At 44.0% G+C, this 19152-nt stretch overlaps 1 gene segment (V, D, J or C); it reads right to left on the bottom strand.

Moving 5' to 3' along the window:
- Window positions 1-10621: 10621 nt before the first annotated feature.
- Window positions 10622-11691, bottom strand: LOC115824820 (Ig kappa chain V region K29-213-like). The segment is given in 2 exon segments: window positions 10622-10947; window positions 11634-11691. Coding segments are annotated over 2 exon segments (378 nt in total).
- Window positions 11692-19152: the final 7461 nt, after the last annotated feature.

The following is a 19152-nucleotide window of genomic DNA, read 5'->3' as shown; positions in this document are numbered from 1 at the left end:
GCTTGCTGTGGGTTAAGTTACTGGGGCAGGCAGCTCTCAGTCATCAAGTCTTAAACTCACAGGGCTATAAACACTCCCAGAGCACTCAAGCATGTGCTGCCAATGCAAAGTGTCCTCTCTCTATTGAAATGCTCTTCCTGAGTACAGCAGACATCCTGCACTCATATGTTCACACATGTGTAACCATTCTACACTTCATAAGGCCAGAGCATTACGGCCATATTGTATTACCTACTGACATCTAGTGTCAAAAAAGAGAATTATGATTACTACTGAATGTTTCGGGATCTGTTTTTTGTTAAGTTCTGAAGTTAACAGGACACTGGTACCTGAAGGATCAACACAAGCAGCAGTGTAGACTGTGTTGACCACTAGAAAACTGAATTATGACCTAACAATGCAAAGTGTCCTCTCTCTATGGAAATGCTCTTCCTGAGTACAGCAGACACCCTGCACTCATATGTTCACACATGTGGAAACATCCTACACTTCATAAAGAAATCCTGTTATATAAAAAACATCTAATCAACTGAAATTTACTTACCCAAAACATTTAGACTCAAACTCTGACCCCACACATGAATGTGATAAACTCTGTTTGACTGAAAAGTCATCATATGACCAGTTACCATCTACATGTCTCTTCCCTGAGGGAGACAATGAATCTTTTCCTTTTCCTTTAGCATCACTTTTACTGAGACACGGAGAAAGAGACATGAGAGAGAGATCCAGATCCAGACTGCGGAGGAAATGAGATTAAATGATTTCACACCGTACCACTGCACTATTCACTGTCACCACCATGAGGTCAGGTCACATGACCACATCAGGTGTTACTTGAGGTCAGGGGTCACAGTCATCAGAGGCCACATGTTGAGATTTGAGGAGAATTTTAACATCTTCGGTGTGGGATTAATTCATTTCACTGCTGAATTTTCTCTTGACCTTCAAAATGACTCTGTTTTTGACAGGAAATTAATTCAGATCTTATAATGATTACTTTCTGTAGTTTTTCATTTTCTGTATTCTCACTAAGTTGTGTGTAGCTGGTCTCTTTCAGACAGAAACATTCATTAGTGAGTTTCTCAGTAAATCATTAAGGGACATCACAGTGAGTCTGTTCTCTGTGCTGGGATTGAACTCAGTTCTGGGTTCTGAGGGAACTTTTCAAACTCTCTAACTGTGTCTCTGCTGCACAGCTTTGTGTCACTCTAGTGTGACAGAGGTTTTTGTTCGACCGTTTCATTACAGTCAAACACTGTGGTACATGTTTGGTGGAGGGACAAAAGTCATCCTGAAAAGTAAGTGTCATTTTCATTTATTCTCTCAGTACAAACAGTCTAGATTTAGTTTTATGGACTTTTCCACATCTTACATACAGTGGCATCTGGTCAGTTTGAAAATGAACTTTGTAAGTTCAAAACTAACTGTTTTTTCCACTGCTGAGTGCTGCACTACCAACAGAAAGTTTATTTTATAAGAGGATGCATCTTCACCCACTGTAATAGTAGTATAGAGTAGAAGAGAGTAGAAAGAATAGAAATATATAAAACACATATGAAACTGTAAACTTAAAAACCAAAATGGTGAATTTCGGAGAAATTGATTGAAAACAGTGGTTGTTATGGAGTTGAAAGTCTAAGATGTGAAACTGCTATCAGTCTTGTTGTGACTGTAAATGTCTGAATGGTTAATGTGCTTATCTGTCAGTGGCAGTTATAACCCAGTTTTAACTTCAATACAAAAACTGTTTAAGGAACATGCACTAAATGTTTACAGTAAAGGTTATATGATTTATTTAATAAAATCAGTGTGTTCTAATGTAATTACTCTAATTATAACATATTTACATGATTTCACTATGTAGGCATTGCCATTTTATTGATACATCTATAATGGTTGATTATTCTGAAATGGTTTCTATATTTAAATTATAATTATATTACTGTATTAAATTATACTGAGGTTTTAATATATCTGGGCTGAGTGTGAATGTGACTGGGTGGGACTGTTAAAACTAGAGAACAGACTGCTCTTTAAAGAAAGAAAGAAAGAAAGAAAGAAAGAGACTTTGCAAATCACAGGAATACTCTGACAAAGGAGCTGGGCATAAGGTTGAACATTTACAGCCTTATAAGAACTGATTTATACATTTATACATTTGTAAGAAAACTGATCGCAAATATGGAACTTAATATGGAAATTGATTTCATTCATTCTGAATGTGAGAGCTCATATTTAAACTCTAGTGTATCCTAAGCCTCTTCTAATTAGAGTTATATAAGATATTTTAAATTAATAGTCAGAATGATAGACAATTTTTCCATGTTGAAAATATTAAAATATTTCTGCTGATTTTATGATGAATAGGTACTTAATTGGTGCCCTGTTCTCTCTCTCTCTCTCTCTCTCTCTCTCCAGCTGGACCTACAGTGAAGCCCAGTCTGTCTCTGCTCCCTCCCGCTGGCCTGCCTGCTCAGTGGATACTCCCTACAGGGTGCGCTGATGAGCTGGACAGTGGACGGCTCAGAGGTGACACAGGCTGTTCTGACCAGCACAGAGGAAGCCGTTACAGCCGCAGCAGCACCCTGACCCTGGACAAAGCTCGCTGGGAGGAGGGGGAGGAGTACGTCTGCACGGTCGCCCACGACGACAACACACAGTCCGCCTCCTTCCGCAAGAGTCACTGTGAGGGCTGAGGACTCCTGTCATCATGTCCCACAGCACTGAGTCCCTGATCTTAGCCAGCCTTCACATGGGCCTAGTGCTTTAGTCCTGCCCAGAGTTCACTAAAGCCAATCTCATTTAACACAGTGTAGATCACAGACAGTGTGTTTGGGTTAATCCTACATACAGAGTCTCAGTGTTGTTATGTGTTCTGATTAAAATACCGTAAACCCTAGAGAAAATTCAGTGGCTAATCATTTACTTAGAGTAAAACTGCTGATGCAAGTCCAGAGAAGTTCCACAATGCATTGGCAGGGTTGGTATTCTAAAACACTTGGCCATCCATGTTTTATGTAATTATAGATTATTACAGATCATTTTCATGTGTAGCCAACACTTGCAGTCATAGTATAAGACAACAGGGGCTCTGATTAACATTGTTAGACAGTCAGAGACAGCTACCATGGCTGTGCAGGTTTAAACACAGCTACAAATATCTTCCCTTAAAATACAGTAGTCTGCATAATATGAATTCATAAATTTGATATTGTGAGATCGAGATAGGCTTAACCAAACCCACATCACAGATAATCTAATTACATCATCAGCCTTCTTGATCAGTGGGAAATAGCCCTGACAAATTCATTCATGTCTGGGCTCTTTGTCATTATTTTCCCATGTGTGAAAATGACCGTTAGTTTGCTGTCATGTGACATGGACTGACAGAGGGGTTAGGACCTGTGACAGTGTAAAGAAGGAGCTCTCACATGAAGCTGAAGACTCATTAATTATCAGTCCAGTCACATACAATTTATACAACTCAGGAAATGTTACCCCCTCCTGGAATCGCAACCTTATCGTGGTGGAGGGGTTTGTGAGTCCCTGTGATCCTGGGAGCTGTGCTGCCTGGAGCATTAAGCTCCTGGTAGGGTCACCCAAGGCAGAGAGGTCCCAGGTGAGGGGCCAGACAAAAAGCGATTCAGAAGAGCCCTTATGAACAGCACACACGAAGAAACAGGCACCTCGCCCGGAATAGGGAGACCGGGGCCACCTCCTGGAGCCAGGCCTGGGAGGGGAGCTCGTCGGCGAGCGCCTGGTGGCTGGACCTGCCACGGGGTCCGGCCGGGCTCAGCCCGAACGAGCAACGTGGGGCTGCCCTCTCGTGGGCCCACCACCTGCGAGGGGAGAAATAGGGGCCGGGTGCGATGCCACACGGGTGGCAGGATGGGGCGAGGGCCCCAGAGGACTGGACTTACGGTGCAGAAACTGGCTTTTGGTACGTGTAATGTCACCTCTCTGGGGGGGAAGGAGCCGGAACTTGTGCGGGAGGTGGAGCGATACCAACTAGATATAGTTGGGCTCACTTCTACGCACAGTCTTGGCTCTGGAACCAAACTCCTGGATGGGGGCTGGACTCTGTCCTTCTCTGGAGTTGCCTGGGGCGAGAGGCGGCGGGCAGGTGTGGGGTTACTTGTTAGCCCCCGACTGAGCGCCGCCGTGGTGGAGTTTGTCCCGGTGAACGAAAGGGTTGCCTCACTGCGCCTTCGGGTTGCAGGGGGGAAATCTCTGACTGTCGTGACGGCGTACGCGCCGAACGGCAGCTCAGAGTACCCAGCCTTCCTAGATACACTGGAAAGTGTCCTAGTGAAGACACCATCTGGGGACTCTGTAGTTCTACTGGGAGACTTCAATGCTCACGTTGGCAATGATGGAGAGACTTGGAGGGGAGTGATTGGGAGGAACGGCCTACCTGATCTGAACCCGAGTGGTGCTTTGTTATTGGACTTCTGTGCGAGTCATGGATTGTCCATAACAAACACCATGTTCGAGCATAAGGTAGCTCATAAGTGTACCTGGTACCAGAGCTCCTTAGGCCAACGGTCGATGATCGACTTTGTAGTTGTCTCATCAGACCTGCGGCCGTATGTGCTGGACACTCGGGTGAAGAGAGGGGCAGAGCTGTCAACTGATCACCACCTGGTGGTGAGTTGGATCAGATGGCGGGGGAGGCTGCCAGACAGACCTGGTAAACCCAAGCGCATAGTGAGGGTGAACTGGGAACGGCTGGCTGAGGACCCTGTGCGGAAGATCTTCAACTCACACCTCCGGCGGAGCTTCTCCCTGATCCCGAGGGAGGCTGGGGACATGGAGTCTGAATGGACCCTGTTCAGAGCCTCCATTGTTGAAGCGGCAGCTTTGAGCTGTGGCCAGACGGTCGTTGGTGCCTGTCGTGGCGGCAACCCAAGGACCCGGTGGTGGACGCCACCGGTGAGGGAAGCCGTCAGGCTGAAGAAGGAGGCCTTCCGGGTTTGGCTAGCACGGGGGACTCCGGAATTGGCTGAGGGGTACCGGCATGCCAAAAGGGCAGCAGCAACGGCTGTCATGGAAGCAAAAACTCGGGTATGGGAGGAGTTTGGGGAGGCCATGGAAAAGGACTTTCGGTTGGCCTCAAAGAGGTTCTGGCAAACCGTCAGGCGACTCAGGAAGGGCAGGCAGGGCCTCGTCCAGGCTGTTCTCAGCAGGGACGGGGAGGTCCTGACCTCAACTGAGGATGTGGTCGGACGGTGGAAGGAACACTTTGAGGAGCTCCTGAATCCGACTGACACGCCCTCCATAGAGGAGGCAGGGCCAGAAGAATCAGGAGGGTCGTCACCCATCTCTCTGGCAGAGGTCACTGAGGCAGTTAGAAAACTCCACAGTGGCAAGGCGCCAGGGGTGGATGAGATCCGCCCTGAAATGCTGAAGGCTTTGGATGTTGTTGGGCTGTCATGGCTGACACGCCTCTTCAACGTCGCGTGGGAGTCAGGGACAGTGCCTGTGGAGTGGCAGACGGGGGTGGTGGTCCCCATTTTTAAAAAAGGGGACCGGAGAGTGTGCTCCAACTATCGGGGTATCACACTACTCAGCCTCCCTGGGAAAGCCTACTCTAGGGTATTGGAAAGGAGACTGCGGCCGATTGTCGAACCTCGGATACAGGAGGAACAATGTGGATTCCGTCCTGGCCGTGGAACAACGGACCAGCTGTTCACCCTCGCACGGATACTGGAGGGATCATGGGAATTTGCCAATCCAGTCTACATGTGTTTTGTGGACCTGGAGAAGGCTTACGATCGTGTCCCCCGGGGTGTCCTGTGGGGGGTACTGCGGGAGTATGGGGTGCCGGGTTCGCTGCTGCGAGCCATTCGGTCCCTGTACGGCCGCAGTGAGAGCTGTGTCCGTATTCTCGGCACAAAGTCAAGCTCATTCCCGGTGAGTGTTGGACTCCGCCAGGGCTGTACCTTGTCTCCGATCTTGTTCTTAATTTTCATGGACAGGATCTCAAGGCGCAGTCGGGGTGAGGAGGGTGTCCAGTACGGTGGCCTTAGGATTGCATCTCTGCTTTTTGCAGATGATGTGGTTCTGTTGGCCTCATCAAACTGTGACCTCCAGCACACATTGGGGCGGTTTGCAGCCGAGTGTGAAGCGGTCGGGATGAGGATCAGCACCTCCAAGTCCGAGGCCATGGTCCTATGCCGGAAAAAGGTGGCTTGCCCCCTCCGAGTTGGGACTGAGTTCCTGCCTCAGGTGGAGGAGTTCAAGTATCTTGGGGTCTTGTTCACGAGTGAGGGTAAAATGGAGCGGGAGATCGACAGACGGATCGGGGCGGCGGCGGCAGTCATGCGGTCGTTGTACCGGACCGTCGTGGTGAAGAAGGAGCTGAGTCAGAAGGCAAGGCTCTCAATTTACCAGTCGATCTTTGTTCCAACCCTCACCTATGGTCACGAACTCTGGGTAGTGACCGAAAGAATGAGATCGCGGATACAAGCGGCAGAAATGAGCTTCCTCCGCAGGGTGGCTGGGCGCACCCTTAGGGATAGGGTGAGGAGCTCGGACACCCGGGAGGAGCTTGGAGTAGAGCCGCTGCTCCTCCGCATTGAAAGGAGTCAGTTGAGGTGGTTCGGGCATCTCGTCAGGATGCCTCCTGGGCGCCTCCCTATGGAGGTGTTCCGGGCGCGACCAACTGGGAGGAGACCCCGGGGAAGACCCAGGACACGTTGGGAGAAATATATATCTCGGCTGGCCTGGGAACGCCTTGGGATCCCCCAGGAGGAGCTGGTGGATGTAGCCGGGGAAAGGGATGTCTGGGCGACCCTCCTCAGCCTGCTGCCACCGCGACCCGGTCCCGGATAAGCGGGAGAAAATGGATGGATGGATGGAAGGAAATGTTACTTTATACTCCCATAGATGTCTGGACACAACAGAAAGGTCTACATCACCAGAGAACCTCCTCACTAACGTAGGTTTAGCCACAAGAATTTCTCAATCTCACACAGTCAACAAGCAACAGTAGAGGAGTCAGCGAGGTGGGATCAAGAAACGCATCATATTTGGGGCAGAAGACATGATGAAGTTCTAATTAAACCTAAATATGTCTTGGAAAAGCTGGTTTCCATTTTAGAAATGGCTCTGTTAAGGATGTTGGGCAGAAGGCCAGAGTATGATGGCCATATTGTGTTATCTACGGACATCTAGTGTTCAAAATAGAGAATCATATTTAATTATGAATATTATTGGTTAATGATTCTTATATTTGTTACATTTTTCTGATATCAACAGGGCACAGAAACCTGAATGATAAAAAAAAGAAAAAGAAAATCAGTGTGGAGAATTGTAGAAGATCAGTAAATATGAACTGACTCAGTCAAGACACAAATAGAGTTTACACTCAGCAGTGTTGACCTGAACATTGTCTCACTGGAATATGGGAATATGTCATAGAAATCATGTCAACAAGATAAGACATATTTATGATGATGATGACTGGCATGTATCTGAGCTTTATGTGTAATATGAAAATATTACAGTACAAAGTCAAGAGTCAACACTGAACAAGAGGTTAACATTCAGATCCACAGAGACTGGGATCTGGGTTCAGATTCACAGAGACTAAAACAAACATCATCAGGTATCCAGACAGCAGTGTGTGGTCAGGGTGACAGACAGGTGTGCAGGTCAGTGTGTAGTCAGGGTGACAGACAGGTGTGTAGGGCAGTGTATGGTCAGGGTGACAGACAGGTGTGTAGGGCAGTGTATAGTCAGGGTGACAGACAGGTGTGCAGGACAGTGTGTGGTCAGGGTGATAGGAAGGTGTGCAGGTCAGTGTGTGGTCAGGGTGACAGACAGGTGTGTAGGGCAGGGTGTGGTCAGGGTGACAGACAGGTGTGCAGGGCAGTGTGTGGTCAGGGTGACAGACAGGTGTGCAGGGCAGTGTGTGGTCAGGGTGACAGACAGGTGTGTAGGGCAGTGTGTGGTCAGGGTGACAGACAGGTGTGTAGGACAGTGTGTGGTCAGGGTGACAGACAGGTGTGTAGGACAGTGTATGGTCAGGGTGACAGACAGGTGTGTAGGACAGTGTATCGTCAGGGTGACAGACAGGTGTGTAGGGCAGGGTGTGGTCAGGGTGACAGGCAGGTGTGTAGGACAGTGTATCGTCAGGGTGACAGACAGGTGTGTAGGGCAGGGTGTGGTCAGGGTGACAGGCAGGTGTGTAGGACAGTGTGTGGTCAGTGTGACAGACAGGTGTGTAGGGCAGTGTGTGGTCAGGGTGACAGACAGGTGTGTAGGACAGTGTGTGGTCAGGGTGACAGACAGGTGTGTAGGACAGTGTATGGTCAGGAGATCTTAGGACTCCCAGTAATGACAGTGGTTTCCATTTGTCACTGACATTGTTAAACTGACATCTTCAAACAGAGAACCTTCACTAATGGAAAGCAGTACACTTCCTAACAAATGATTTACAAGAGTCTGCAGGATGCTGTACAAAGACAAAGTTTCTCACAATGTCAAATGAAAAATGTGACCAGAGAAATGGATGACAGGCTAGTGTGTGTGATTGAGAAGAGGGACGATTCTCCAAATAGACAGTAGGACTGTTCACCTGACGCTGTTCATTAATGGTCAAAATACTGTCTTTTGTGATTTTCTTTATTTCTTTTTTTTTTAAACGACTTTTTTTGATCTGTATGGAATGCCAAAGTCCACAAGGCATCTTAGGGGAAAATATTATTTCGGCCAAATAATCTGAAGTCCATGTGTATATGTAGACCTTTAACAAATGTAGAGATAAAGTCTTTGGATGTTCCCCTGGTGAGGGTCTGTAAATCTTCAGTCTCACTGTCTGCATTAAGTGCTGTGTCCTCACATGTCAGCTCTTAGTTCATTTTACTGTTAAAGTGGTTGGTCTGAGGAGGAATGACGATAAAACAAAAATTTTTGATGGACATGTGTAATAATGTGTTTCTTTCTAAAATACTTAAATAAATTGTAGCTGCTCAGCTGATAGCCCATATGTCCTCTAACAGTCTGAAATATTTCAGTCAGGCTTCAGGTGTTTTCACTCTACTGAAACCGCCCTTACTAGAGTAAATAATGATCTTTTATTTGCCATGGATGCTGGTGCTACCTCTGTTCTTATTCTGCTTGATCTGAGTGCAGCATTTGACACGGTCGATCACACTATATAGTTAAAGCGCTTGGAAAACCAAATTGGCATTCGTGGCCTGGCGCTCTCTTGGTTTAAATCTTATCTCTCTGAGAGAAAGCAGTGTGTCCACTATAATAATGTGACCTCTGAATACCACAAGCTTAACTATGGTGTTTCTCAGGGATCAGTCCTTGGCCCTCTTCTATTCTCTATTTACATGCTCCCTTTGGGTGACATTATTCGTAGTTACAACATTAACTTCCATTGTTATGCTGACGATACTCAGATTTTCTTACCTATCCAGCATAATGACCGCTCTTAATTGGCTAACCTTGAGGCATGTCTTTGTGCTATTAAGGGTTGGATGTCTTCAAATTTCCTGATGCTTAACGCAGGCAAGACTGAAATGCTGGTCATTGGTCCCCCTACGCATAAGCATCTTTTTAGTGATCTAACTCTAAATTTTGACAACTGCATCATCTCTCAAAACTCCTCAGCTAAGAACCTTGGTGTGATTTTTGACTCTGTTCTCTCGCTAGTCACTCATATCAAGAACACAACCAAAACTGCCTTTTATCACCTCCGTAACATTGCTAAAATTAGGCCCTTTCTAAGTATGGCTGATGCAGAAACCATTGTTCACACATTCGTCACGTCTCGCCTCGATTACTGCAATGTTCTTTACTCTGGCCTGCCTGCCTCTAGTACCAATAGTCTTCAGCTAGTCCAGAATGCTGCTGCTAGAATTCTGACCCGAACGAAGAAGTTTGATCACATTAGCCCTGTCCTGGCTTCCCTTCATTGGCTCCCAATTCATGCAAGGGCAGATTTTAAGGTCCTCTTATTTACATATAAAATTTTACATGGGCTTGCGCCTTCCTACCTGTCTGGCTTAATTACACCCTATAACCCACCTCGCACCCTGCGCTCTCAACATTCTGGATTATTAGTCATTCCAAGAGTTAAAAAGAAGTCCGCTGGCAACTGAGCCTTTTCCTACCGCTCTCCCTCCCTCTGGAATGGTTTACCTACAGAAGTTAGAGAAGCAAACTCTCTCAATTCCTTTAAAACAAGACTAAAGACTTATCTATTTTCTCGAACTTATGCATGATATAATTTTTATTTGACTTTGTTATAGACATGTAAAGCCCTTTGAGACTATAAATAGTGATATTGGGCTCTAAATAAATATTATTATTATTATTAATAAGAACATGAATGTGACCTTTTGAATCATGAGCATGACATTTTTTATGAAGCCATCAGCAAACCAAGAGTTTGCTTTGAGGACTGAATCTATGAAAATTATGATGTTCTCATGTTTTCAAAGCAGATGTTTTGGATGGACATGTATTATTGTTGTTTTTGTAATTAGAGTTAGAGTAGTGTGATTCCTCTCCTCCACAGAGTGTGTGACCTGCAGTAGGTCCCAGCTGCAGCAGTGCAGTCTCTGTGCAGTCTGACTGAGGGAGGTTTTTGTACGGCTCTATATCACTGTGTGAACACATCTTTGCTACTGATGTAGTGGAAACTCTGACAGTAATAATCTCCTGCATCTTCAGTCTGGATGTTACTGATGGTCAGAGTGAAGTCAGTCCCAGATCCACTGCCACTGAAACGAGCTGGAACTCCAGACTGACGGGTGCTTGCATACTTAATCAGGAGTTTAGGAGCCTCTCCAGGTTTCTGTTGGTACCAGGCCAGCTGATTACCACTGAACACTTCAGAGCTGGTTTTATAGTTGATAGTGACTGTGTTTCCTGGAAGAGCAGATTTCACTACAGGAGTCTGAGTCACAGTCACTTGACCTCTGGACTCTGAAATTAAATAAACACAATGGAAGTAATAAATATAACAGTAACGATTACAAAGTAAATTACACATAAGGGTAATAACAGTATAACACTTTATCTGAAAATGTTTATATCAATCATACAGACTGTGAATAGGTTTCATATCTCTCCCACCTTTAAAACAACAGCAGGTCAGTGTCCAGATGAAGATGGTTTTGTACGGCTCTATATCACTGTGTGAACACAGAGTCCCTGATATAATGTTCACTCGGACAGTAATAATCTCCTGCATGTTCAGTCTGGATGTTACTGATGGTCATAGTGAAGTCAAAACTGCTACCAACACTGCCACTGAAACGATCTGGAACTCCAGACTGACGGGAACTTGCAGCATAAACAGGAGTTTAGGAGCCTCTCCAGGTTTGTGTTGGTACCAGGCTACATAATTAGCACTCTGCACTGCAGAGCTGGTTTTACAGTTGATAGCGACTGTGTCTCCTGGAAGAGCAGATTTCACTGCAGGAGTCTGAGTCACAGTCACTTGACCTCTGGACTCTGAAGTTTGACAAACACAGTAGAAGGAATGAATGAAAGCGTAATGATTAATAAGCAAAATATTCATAAGGGAAATAATAGTAATTGTAACACTTTATCTTATCAGGGTTATTATCAGTCATAAAGACTGCATAAAGAATTCATATCTGTCTCACCTTTAAAACAGCAGCAGGTCAGTGTCCAGATGAAGATGGTGATGAAAGTCATGCTTGCTGTGGGTTAAGTTACTGGGGCAGGCAGCTCTCAGTCATCAAGTCTTAAACTCACAGGGCTATAAACTCTCCCAGAGCACTCAAGCATGTGCTGCCAATGCAAAGTGTCCTCTCTCTATGGAAATGATCTTCCTGAGTACAGCAGACACCCTGCACTCATATGTTCACACGTGGAATCATTCTACACTTCCTAAGGCCAGAGTATCACAGCCATGTTGTTTTAATAGATTCATTTTGTAAAGTTCTTAAGTGTTTAGCACACTGAAACCTGAATGATCAACACTGCCACTAATTTGGACTGTGCTGACCATTAGAAATATAAACTGTTAGAAAATTATGACCTATCATGAGTTGTCTTTACTTAAATACAATACCTGTGAATTAGTGAAACCACCTGAATGAACTACAGTGTTGAGTGAATGGTTTATAATAAACTACAGTGTTGGGTGAATGGTTTATAATAAACTACAGTGTAGAGTGAGGTTCTCTTGGTTTCATATATATAATATGTCATATTTGTAGCCATGCTTGTACCTAAACTTTAAATTTAAAAATTCACAATTCATCTCTGACAAGTCATCAGTTTGTTTGTAAGTGAGATGAAAAGATGTAGAGTAGGTTGTGATACAGAAGTGTGTTTGTGCTGATGTGTGAATGCATTCTTCTGAAAGACATCAACTATCACTCACTCACTGAATGACAAGGGGGAATCTCGAAATGGTTCAATTCACTGAGTCACTCTCTCACTGAACGAAACATGGGATACCTTGTTCACAAACAAAAGGATGTAATTCATTGATTCACTCACTTATTCACTGACAGACACAGACACAAACAACTACAATCCACACCTGAACCACACCTGACTCCTTTCAGTATACCACCTCCAGCCCCCTTTTCATTCAGTTTGTAGATTTAGATTTAGAGACAGAGATATAGACAGACACAGAGACAGAGACAAGCACAGGACTTAGACTTGACACAGTGACTCTGACCAAAAAAGACCAAAGACTGGACAAAGAAGACAGAAATACAACAGACTTAAATACATAAACAAAAGAATAAACAGGTGACACAAATGAACTAATGATCGGGTGAATCAGAAAAACAGTGTCTGGAGTCCTCCAGTTCCCTCTGGTGACCAGACTGAGATGGTCTGGTTTGTCGACCAGAACACCACTAGACACCTCATCTCCTGCACATGTTTTATATACAGACACAGACATGAGAATATCATATTCTAATAAAATATCTCAGTGTACAAGAGTGGGAGTGTGTGTGTGGTTCTGTTTTCATTAACACATGCACACACAGTGGGAAAATATCATATCACATGTAATTAAAGCACTACTATATTGATGAACAGAGTTTACTTTTACATCATCACTTTGATTCATTTATTTTTTATGATCTTGACTGACATGGGGTTTTTTTTTTCTTGTCATGTTGATGTAAAACATTGCATGAAAATCTGAACATGACACTTTTTATAAAGCCATCAGCCCAGAGAATGGGAGGAGTGACTGTATGAATATTATAATGTTCTCTGATTTTAATAACGGATATTTTTTATAGACATTCATAATTAGTGTTATTGCAATTACAGTTAGTTTAGTGTGATTCCTCTCCTCCACAGAGTGTGTGATTGTGCTGTATCACATCCTCCCCCTCAGCACCTGCAGTAGGTCCCAGCTGCAGCAGTGCAGTCTCTGTGCAGTCTGACTGAGGGAGGGTTTGTACAGCTCTGTATCACTGTGTGAACACCCACAATGCTATGTAGACTCTGACAGTAATAATCTCCTGCATCTTCAGTCTGGATGTTACTGATGGTCAGAGTGAAGTCAGTCCCAGATCCACTGCCACTGAAACGATCTGGAACTCCAGACAGACGGGTGTTTACACTCTTAATCAGGAGTTTAGGAGCCTCTCCAGGTTTGTGTTGACACCAGGACAAACAGGCTGGGTTACAGCCTGTTGCTGTACTGAGTCTACAGCTGATTTTAACAGTGTCTCCTGGAAGAGCTTCTTTCACTGCAGGAGTCTGAGTCACTGTGACCTGACCTCTGGATCCTGAAACAAAAACAGACATAGATAATAATACAGACAAAAATGATAACATCACCAAAAAAATAATTAAAATGATCACATAAGATTGAATTAACAAACCATCAAACCATATTTATAATGTTCCTTTTACCTGTAACACTTCGAAAAAAGGCCAGATGAAGATGGTGATGAAAGTCATGCTTGCTGTGGGTTAAGTTACTGGGGCAGGCAGCTCTCAGTCATCAAGTCTTAAACTCACAGGGCTATAAACACTCCCAGAGCACTCAAGCATGTGCTGTCAATGCAAAGTGTCCTCTCTCTACAGAAATGCCCATACAGCAAACACCCTGTACTCGTATGTTCACACATGTGGAACCATTCTACACTTCATTAGGCCCTAGGATTATGGCCATATTGTGTTATCTACTGACATCTAGTGTCAAAAAAGAGAAATGTGATTACTCATGAATGTTTCTGGATCATTTTTTGAAGACTTTCTGAAGTTCACAGAAAACTAATCACCTGAATCACAAAGGTTTACATTCATTCTGTAGATAAGAATAAACTGAGAATTTCTGTACACAGATGTCTTGCAAGAGTCTGCAGAATGCTGTACAAAGTTTCACCAGAAGTGTGGATGACAGTCCAGTGTGTGTGATTGAGAAAGAGAGGAAAATCTCCAAACAGACAGTAGGAATGTTCACCTGAAGCTGTTCATTATTGGTCAAAAGCACAGACTAAAATTTATCCCAAGTTTCATGTAAGTTTTTTAAACTTTGTCAACAAAACAACTATACAATGCATATTCTTTTCAGTTATGCTGATCCACCATAAACCAGCAAATATTAACATTAGTAAATTCATTCTTTTATTAACACACTCTAATGTGAGCTGTCAAAGGGACTCAGTATCTACCTCAAAGCTGCCAACACTCCCGTTTTTCCCGGGTTTCTCCCGTATTTCAAGGCCATCTCCCGGTACCCCCCCCCCCCCCCCCCCGTTTTGTTGTTTCTCCCGCGAAACTCCCGTAATTTGCATGGCCCTCAAACGTTATTATGAATAATCGTCATATACAGATCCATAAGTTTTTTATCTTTGTCTTACGTTACCAAAGTGGCCAGATCGTGTATAAAACACAACCTACACACACACAACCCAAACACTACATAGATTTCAACCCGTCTGTCAGCGTAACCTGGCAACCCACCACCCGATTCAAGGGCTGTGCGCGCAGCTTCTCTCTGCGCAGGCTGGCAGGCCATTGAATGTTACATGAATTAGCTGTTATCAAAATGTCAGGGCAGAACGGCATACCATCTAAAAAGTTCAAACACACCTGCAGATTTAAGCAGAGTTGGACCGAACAATTTCCATTTATATCAGCTAGTCACCAGGGTAGTGGCCATGCCTTCTGCAAAGCCTGCAGAATTGATTTTAGTATAGGGCACGGCGGGGAAAATGACGTTAGCCAGCATATCGGCCCCCAACGGCACAAGCGTGCCGTGAGGTACAAAAGGCTACACCCTCAATAACCACCTTCACCACCAAGGGACACACGGAGGCGGAAAAGGTCTTAACAGCGGAACTAAGGATGGCTCTGATGATCACAAAAAAGAATATTCCATTTTCATTTTGCGACGACTTCAGTGCATGTGTGGCAAGCATGTTCCCTGATTCCGTGACTGCCAGAAAATTCTCTTCAGGAAGGACAAAAACAAGTCATCTTCTCAAAGGTAAATTTATCTTGCTAATGTTACGACTACACCCTGTTCACACCGATTGTCTGGTTGCCTATAGATTGTCTGTATACTGACAATGTCAAGAAATAGCAGTTGTGCATAGCCCGTATTGTGTAATCATTAAATTAATGTTGATATGCCTGATGTATACAGGACAGTTTTTCACTAATGAAACCACAGCTATTTTGAAACAAACCATTTACATTATTTACACCACAACAGGAAACAAAACATATATTCTTTAAATGTTGTAGGTGCCATTGCCCCGGAGCTTGATGACGAGGTCAAAAACATCTGCCATACCACGCCATTTGGATTACAGTGTGATGAATCAAACAACGCCCAGAAGGACAAAGAACTTGTAATACTGGCAAGAGTGTATGATGAGAATAGTCTTGAGGTTGTCACCAAGTTCATCGACATGCCAGTCTGCAATGTGGGCACCGCAGAAAATCTTTATGAGAAGCTGGAAACATCTTTGATGTGAGTGTATATACATAACGTGAGGGATGCACTGAAAAATTATGTGCTAGGATACTTCCATCATCTCCAGATGACATTGCTCACCTGCCGTGTCTGCTAGTTGAAGGCTCAGTTGAATTTGTGAGTACTGTCTGTTTACAACAGATGCATTTGTCTGATTATGACAGCAAAAGAGGAATCCTCTGAGAAAACCTGGTAGCCTTCAACTCTGACAGCTGTAGTGTGATGAAAGGAAAGCACCATTCAGTTATCAGCAAACTGAGAGCTAGTCAGCCTCATGTCCAGGATGTGGGTTGCATATGCCATCTTGCCCAGCTTGCCACAGGCTGTGCCATCAAGGCCCCAGTGGAGGACTTACTGGTTAGTGTGTATTACCACTTTGACAAAAGGTGAGTGTCAAAGGAGTGGAGTAGAACTGTCTCTTGCTAATTTCACATTGAGTCTGATGGCCCACTTTACATTTTGATTATGATGCTTCCAACAAACTCTAAATGTTGAAGTACTCTTTTACTCCCTCTTGTCCTTATTCTATTCTTTTTGTTATTATTCCCTCACATAGTGCAAAGAGAAGTGAGCTCTGTAAGGAGTTTTTGGAGTTCACCGACACAGAGAAACTGAAGCTACTCAGGTACTGCAGTACACGATGGCTCAGACTCCACACATGCATTCAGAGAATGCTAAATCAATGGGCCGCTCTGCAGGCTTACTTCAGTAGCCATGAGGATGTAGAGAGGAGTGCTAAAATAAGGCACTTGGCAGGCTGTCTAAATGATCCTGAGATGAAATTCTACTTCATGTTTCTGAGTGTCGCTCTTAAGCCCTTGGTTGCTTTCAACACTGCCCTCCAGGTAGGTAGGAGACTAAGCATTATTTATACATAAAAAGTGTAAATGTCTATTTTTTTCAACACTTATTTTACCCATGTTTGACCAATAGGCTGAGGGAGTGATTATCCACAAGCTTCACAGTGACATGGCAAGACTTGTCAAGCGATACTTGGGCTACACTGTTCCAGCCAGATCCATTGTGGACATTCCTCTCAGAGAGGTATCTTATGGACAAGGACATCAGTTGGTGAATGAGGATCTCTTCATTGAGGCTGAGGCCACAGCATTCCTTACAAATGAAGAGCTTTCCTCCTCAACATTGACACGAATCTATCACTGAGTTGCCATCTCAGTTTTAATGGATTATGCTTCATTTGTCTATCATATTTTCTTCCACAATTCCTGGCTAATACATTCTGTCATAATTGTAATCATGCTCTTAGGACAGTGAGAGCTTTCTATGAGGAAGTCATTGGGAAGATGCTGAAGGCCTTTCCCATTGACTCGCGGCTACTTCAGGACCTGAAGGTGTTGGACCCAGCCTCTCACCTTGATCTCTCTCCTGAAACAGGTTGACCTTGTTGTTTTGTGATTTACCTACCCATCAAATTATCATACCGTTGTAAGGGCACCAACTCAGTGCTTCTAAGTACCCTTACTCTAAATGTGTTGGAAATTTCTTCATAGTGACAAGGCTTGGCAGCATGTTTCCTCAGCTGAGGCTTGATGCAGATAGGCTCAGGGAGGAGCTGGTAGACTAACAGGTCTTAGACAAGATGGAAATGCCAAAGGAAGAGAGAGTGGACAGATTCTGGAGCCTTTTAGGGAAAGATGGCAACTCTGATGAAGGCAATGCTCTGCACTCCACACAGCAATGCCTCCTCAGAGAGAACTTTTAGCATGGTGAAAAAGACTGTCACTGAAAACAGAATGAGCATGAACAACAGCACTCATAGCAGCCCTGGTTACAGATACACTCCATCTAAGAGGGTACTGACAGCTGCCAAGTCGGCCACATATCATTACAAGAAAGCCACACAGTATAATGAGCACGATGACGTGATGTGCACGTGACTGGACAGTATAAGAGCCCTGCAGTGCACAGGTTGCGTGTGTGTGGGAATTAGACACTACAGCTCCTCTGATGGTTTCCCTATCCATCTGTGCCCCAAATAGAGAGCAAGCTGCCCCAAATCCATATATGTGTCAGTTTATGTCGCATGGTTGTGTGCTGCCCTGTGTCTCTGTTGCATACTCATATTCACTTACACACACATAAACTCAGAAGCAAATGCATACATAGACACACTTATTAATGTTCTGCCCTCTGATTTAAGCTGGTGAAGGAAGTTTGTATGTTGCCAATGATGACTGGTTATAGTTCATGCAGTGGCTGTTCAAACAGACACACATTAAATTGAATCCATGAATGACTTTTATTTTGACACGTTGTAAGAGATTTGCTGTGAATTGTGGAAGAGGGAAGTGCTATGTTGCTATGGAGCAAGTTGCTATGGAGCATAGATGTGCGCGTGTGTAGGCTTCCCCTGTGTTTTGAACTTTCTTAATACCCTCGAAAGCAATGTCTGTAAGTTTTTGGTTATTTTGTACTTTATTTAACAAGCTAATTTACTATAACTTTGTATACTAATGTATGACCTTTGTATACTAATGTATGACCTTTATTAACGTTCTAAGTCTTCGCAGTTTCACTTGTAAACTTTCACCTGCCGCACCTGAAGAACGTTAATAAAGGAGCAAAGCGCTCTTTACCTGGTTCGTGAAAACCGAGTTGAGCTGGCTGTTTAACTACGTTGACATACAAGTTGCATAAAACACGTAGCGGGAACAGTACAGTTAATATTATGTTCGTGGGATGATAAATGTTTATAAATTGATGTGTTTTGTACCACAGTGTTAAACTGCACTGATTCTGTGATGAACCGATGTTGATGTTTATTTAACATGAATATGAATAAAAATGTAAATAAATCTGGTTGTGACCTTATAAGGTTTATTTACTTCCGGCCAAGGAACTTTCCCGTATTTTGAAAACTAAATGTTGGCAGGTATGGCGAAAAGTCCCATAATGTAATTTGATCATTTTGTGACACTTAGCATTAGTAGTTATAAGCAGGATATGCTCTCATTTTAATTCATTTCCCGACACGATCAGGACAATAAAATATGGATCTTACGTCGGTGTTTACGCATCTCCTCTCACACTCTTTCCAGCCAATCGATTGCTATGATGATTAACTCGCGAGCAAGAATGTTCTTGACTAAGAGACATTTGAAGACATTAATCAAATCTTCTTTACAAATTAGAAGTTTGGGGTATTTTATACTGACTTCAGTAAATTACGG

The sequence above is a fragment of the Chanos chanos genome, chromosome 12 (genome assembly GCF_902362185.1).
Source record: "Chanos chanos chromosome 12, fChaCha1.1, whole genome shotgun sequence".
NCBI lineage: Eukaryota > Metazoa > Chordata > Actinopteri > Gonorynchiformes > Chanidae > Chanos > Chanos chanos.
Note: the sequence above shows the minus strand (reverse complement) of the source record. Positions and strands in the feature narration are given on the sequence as shown.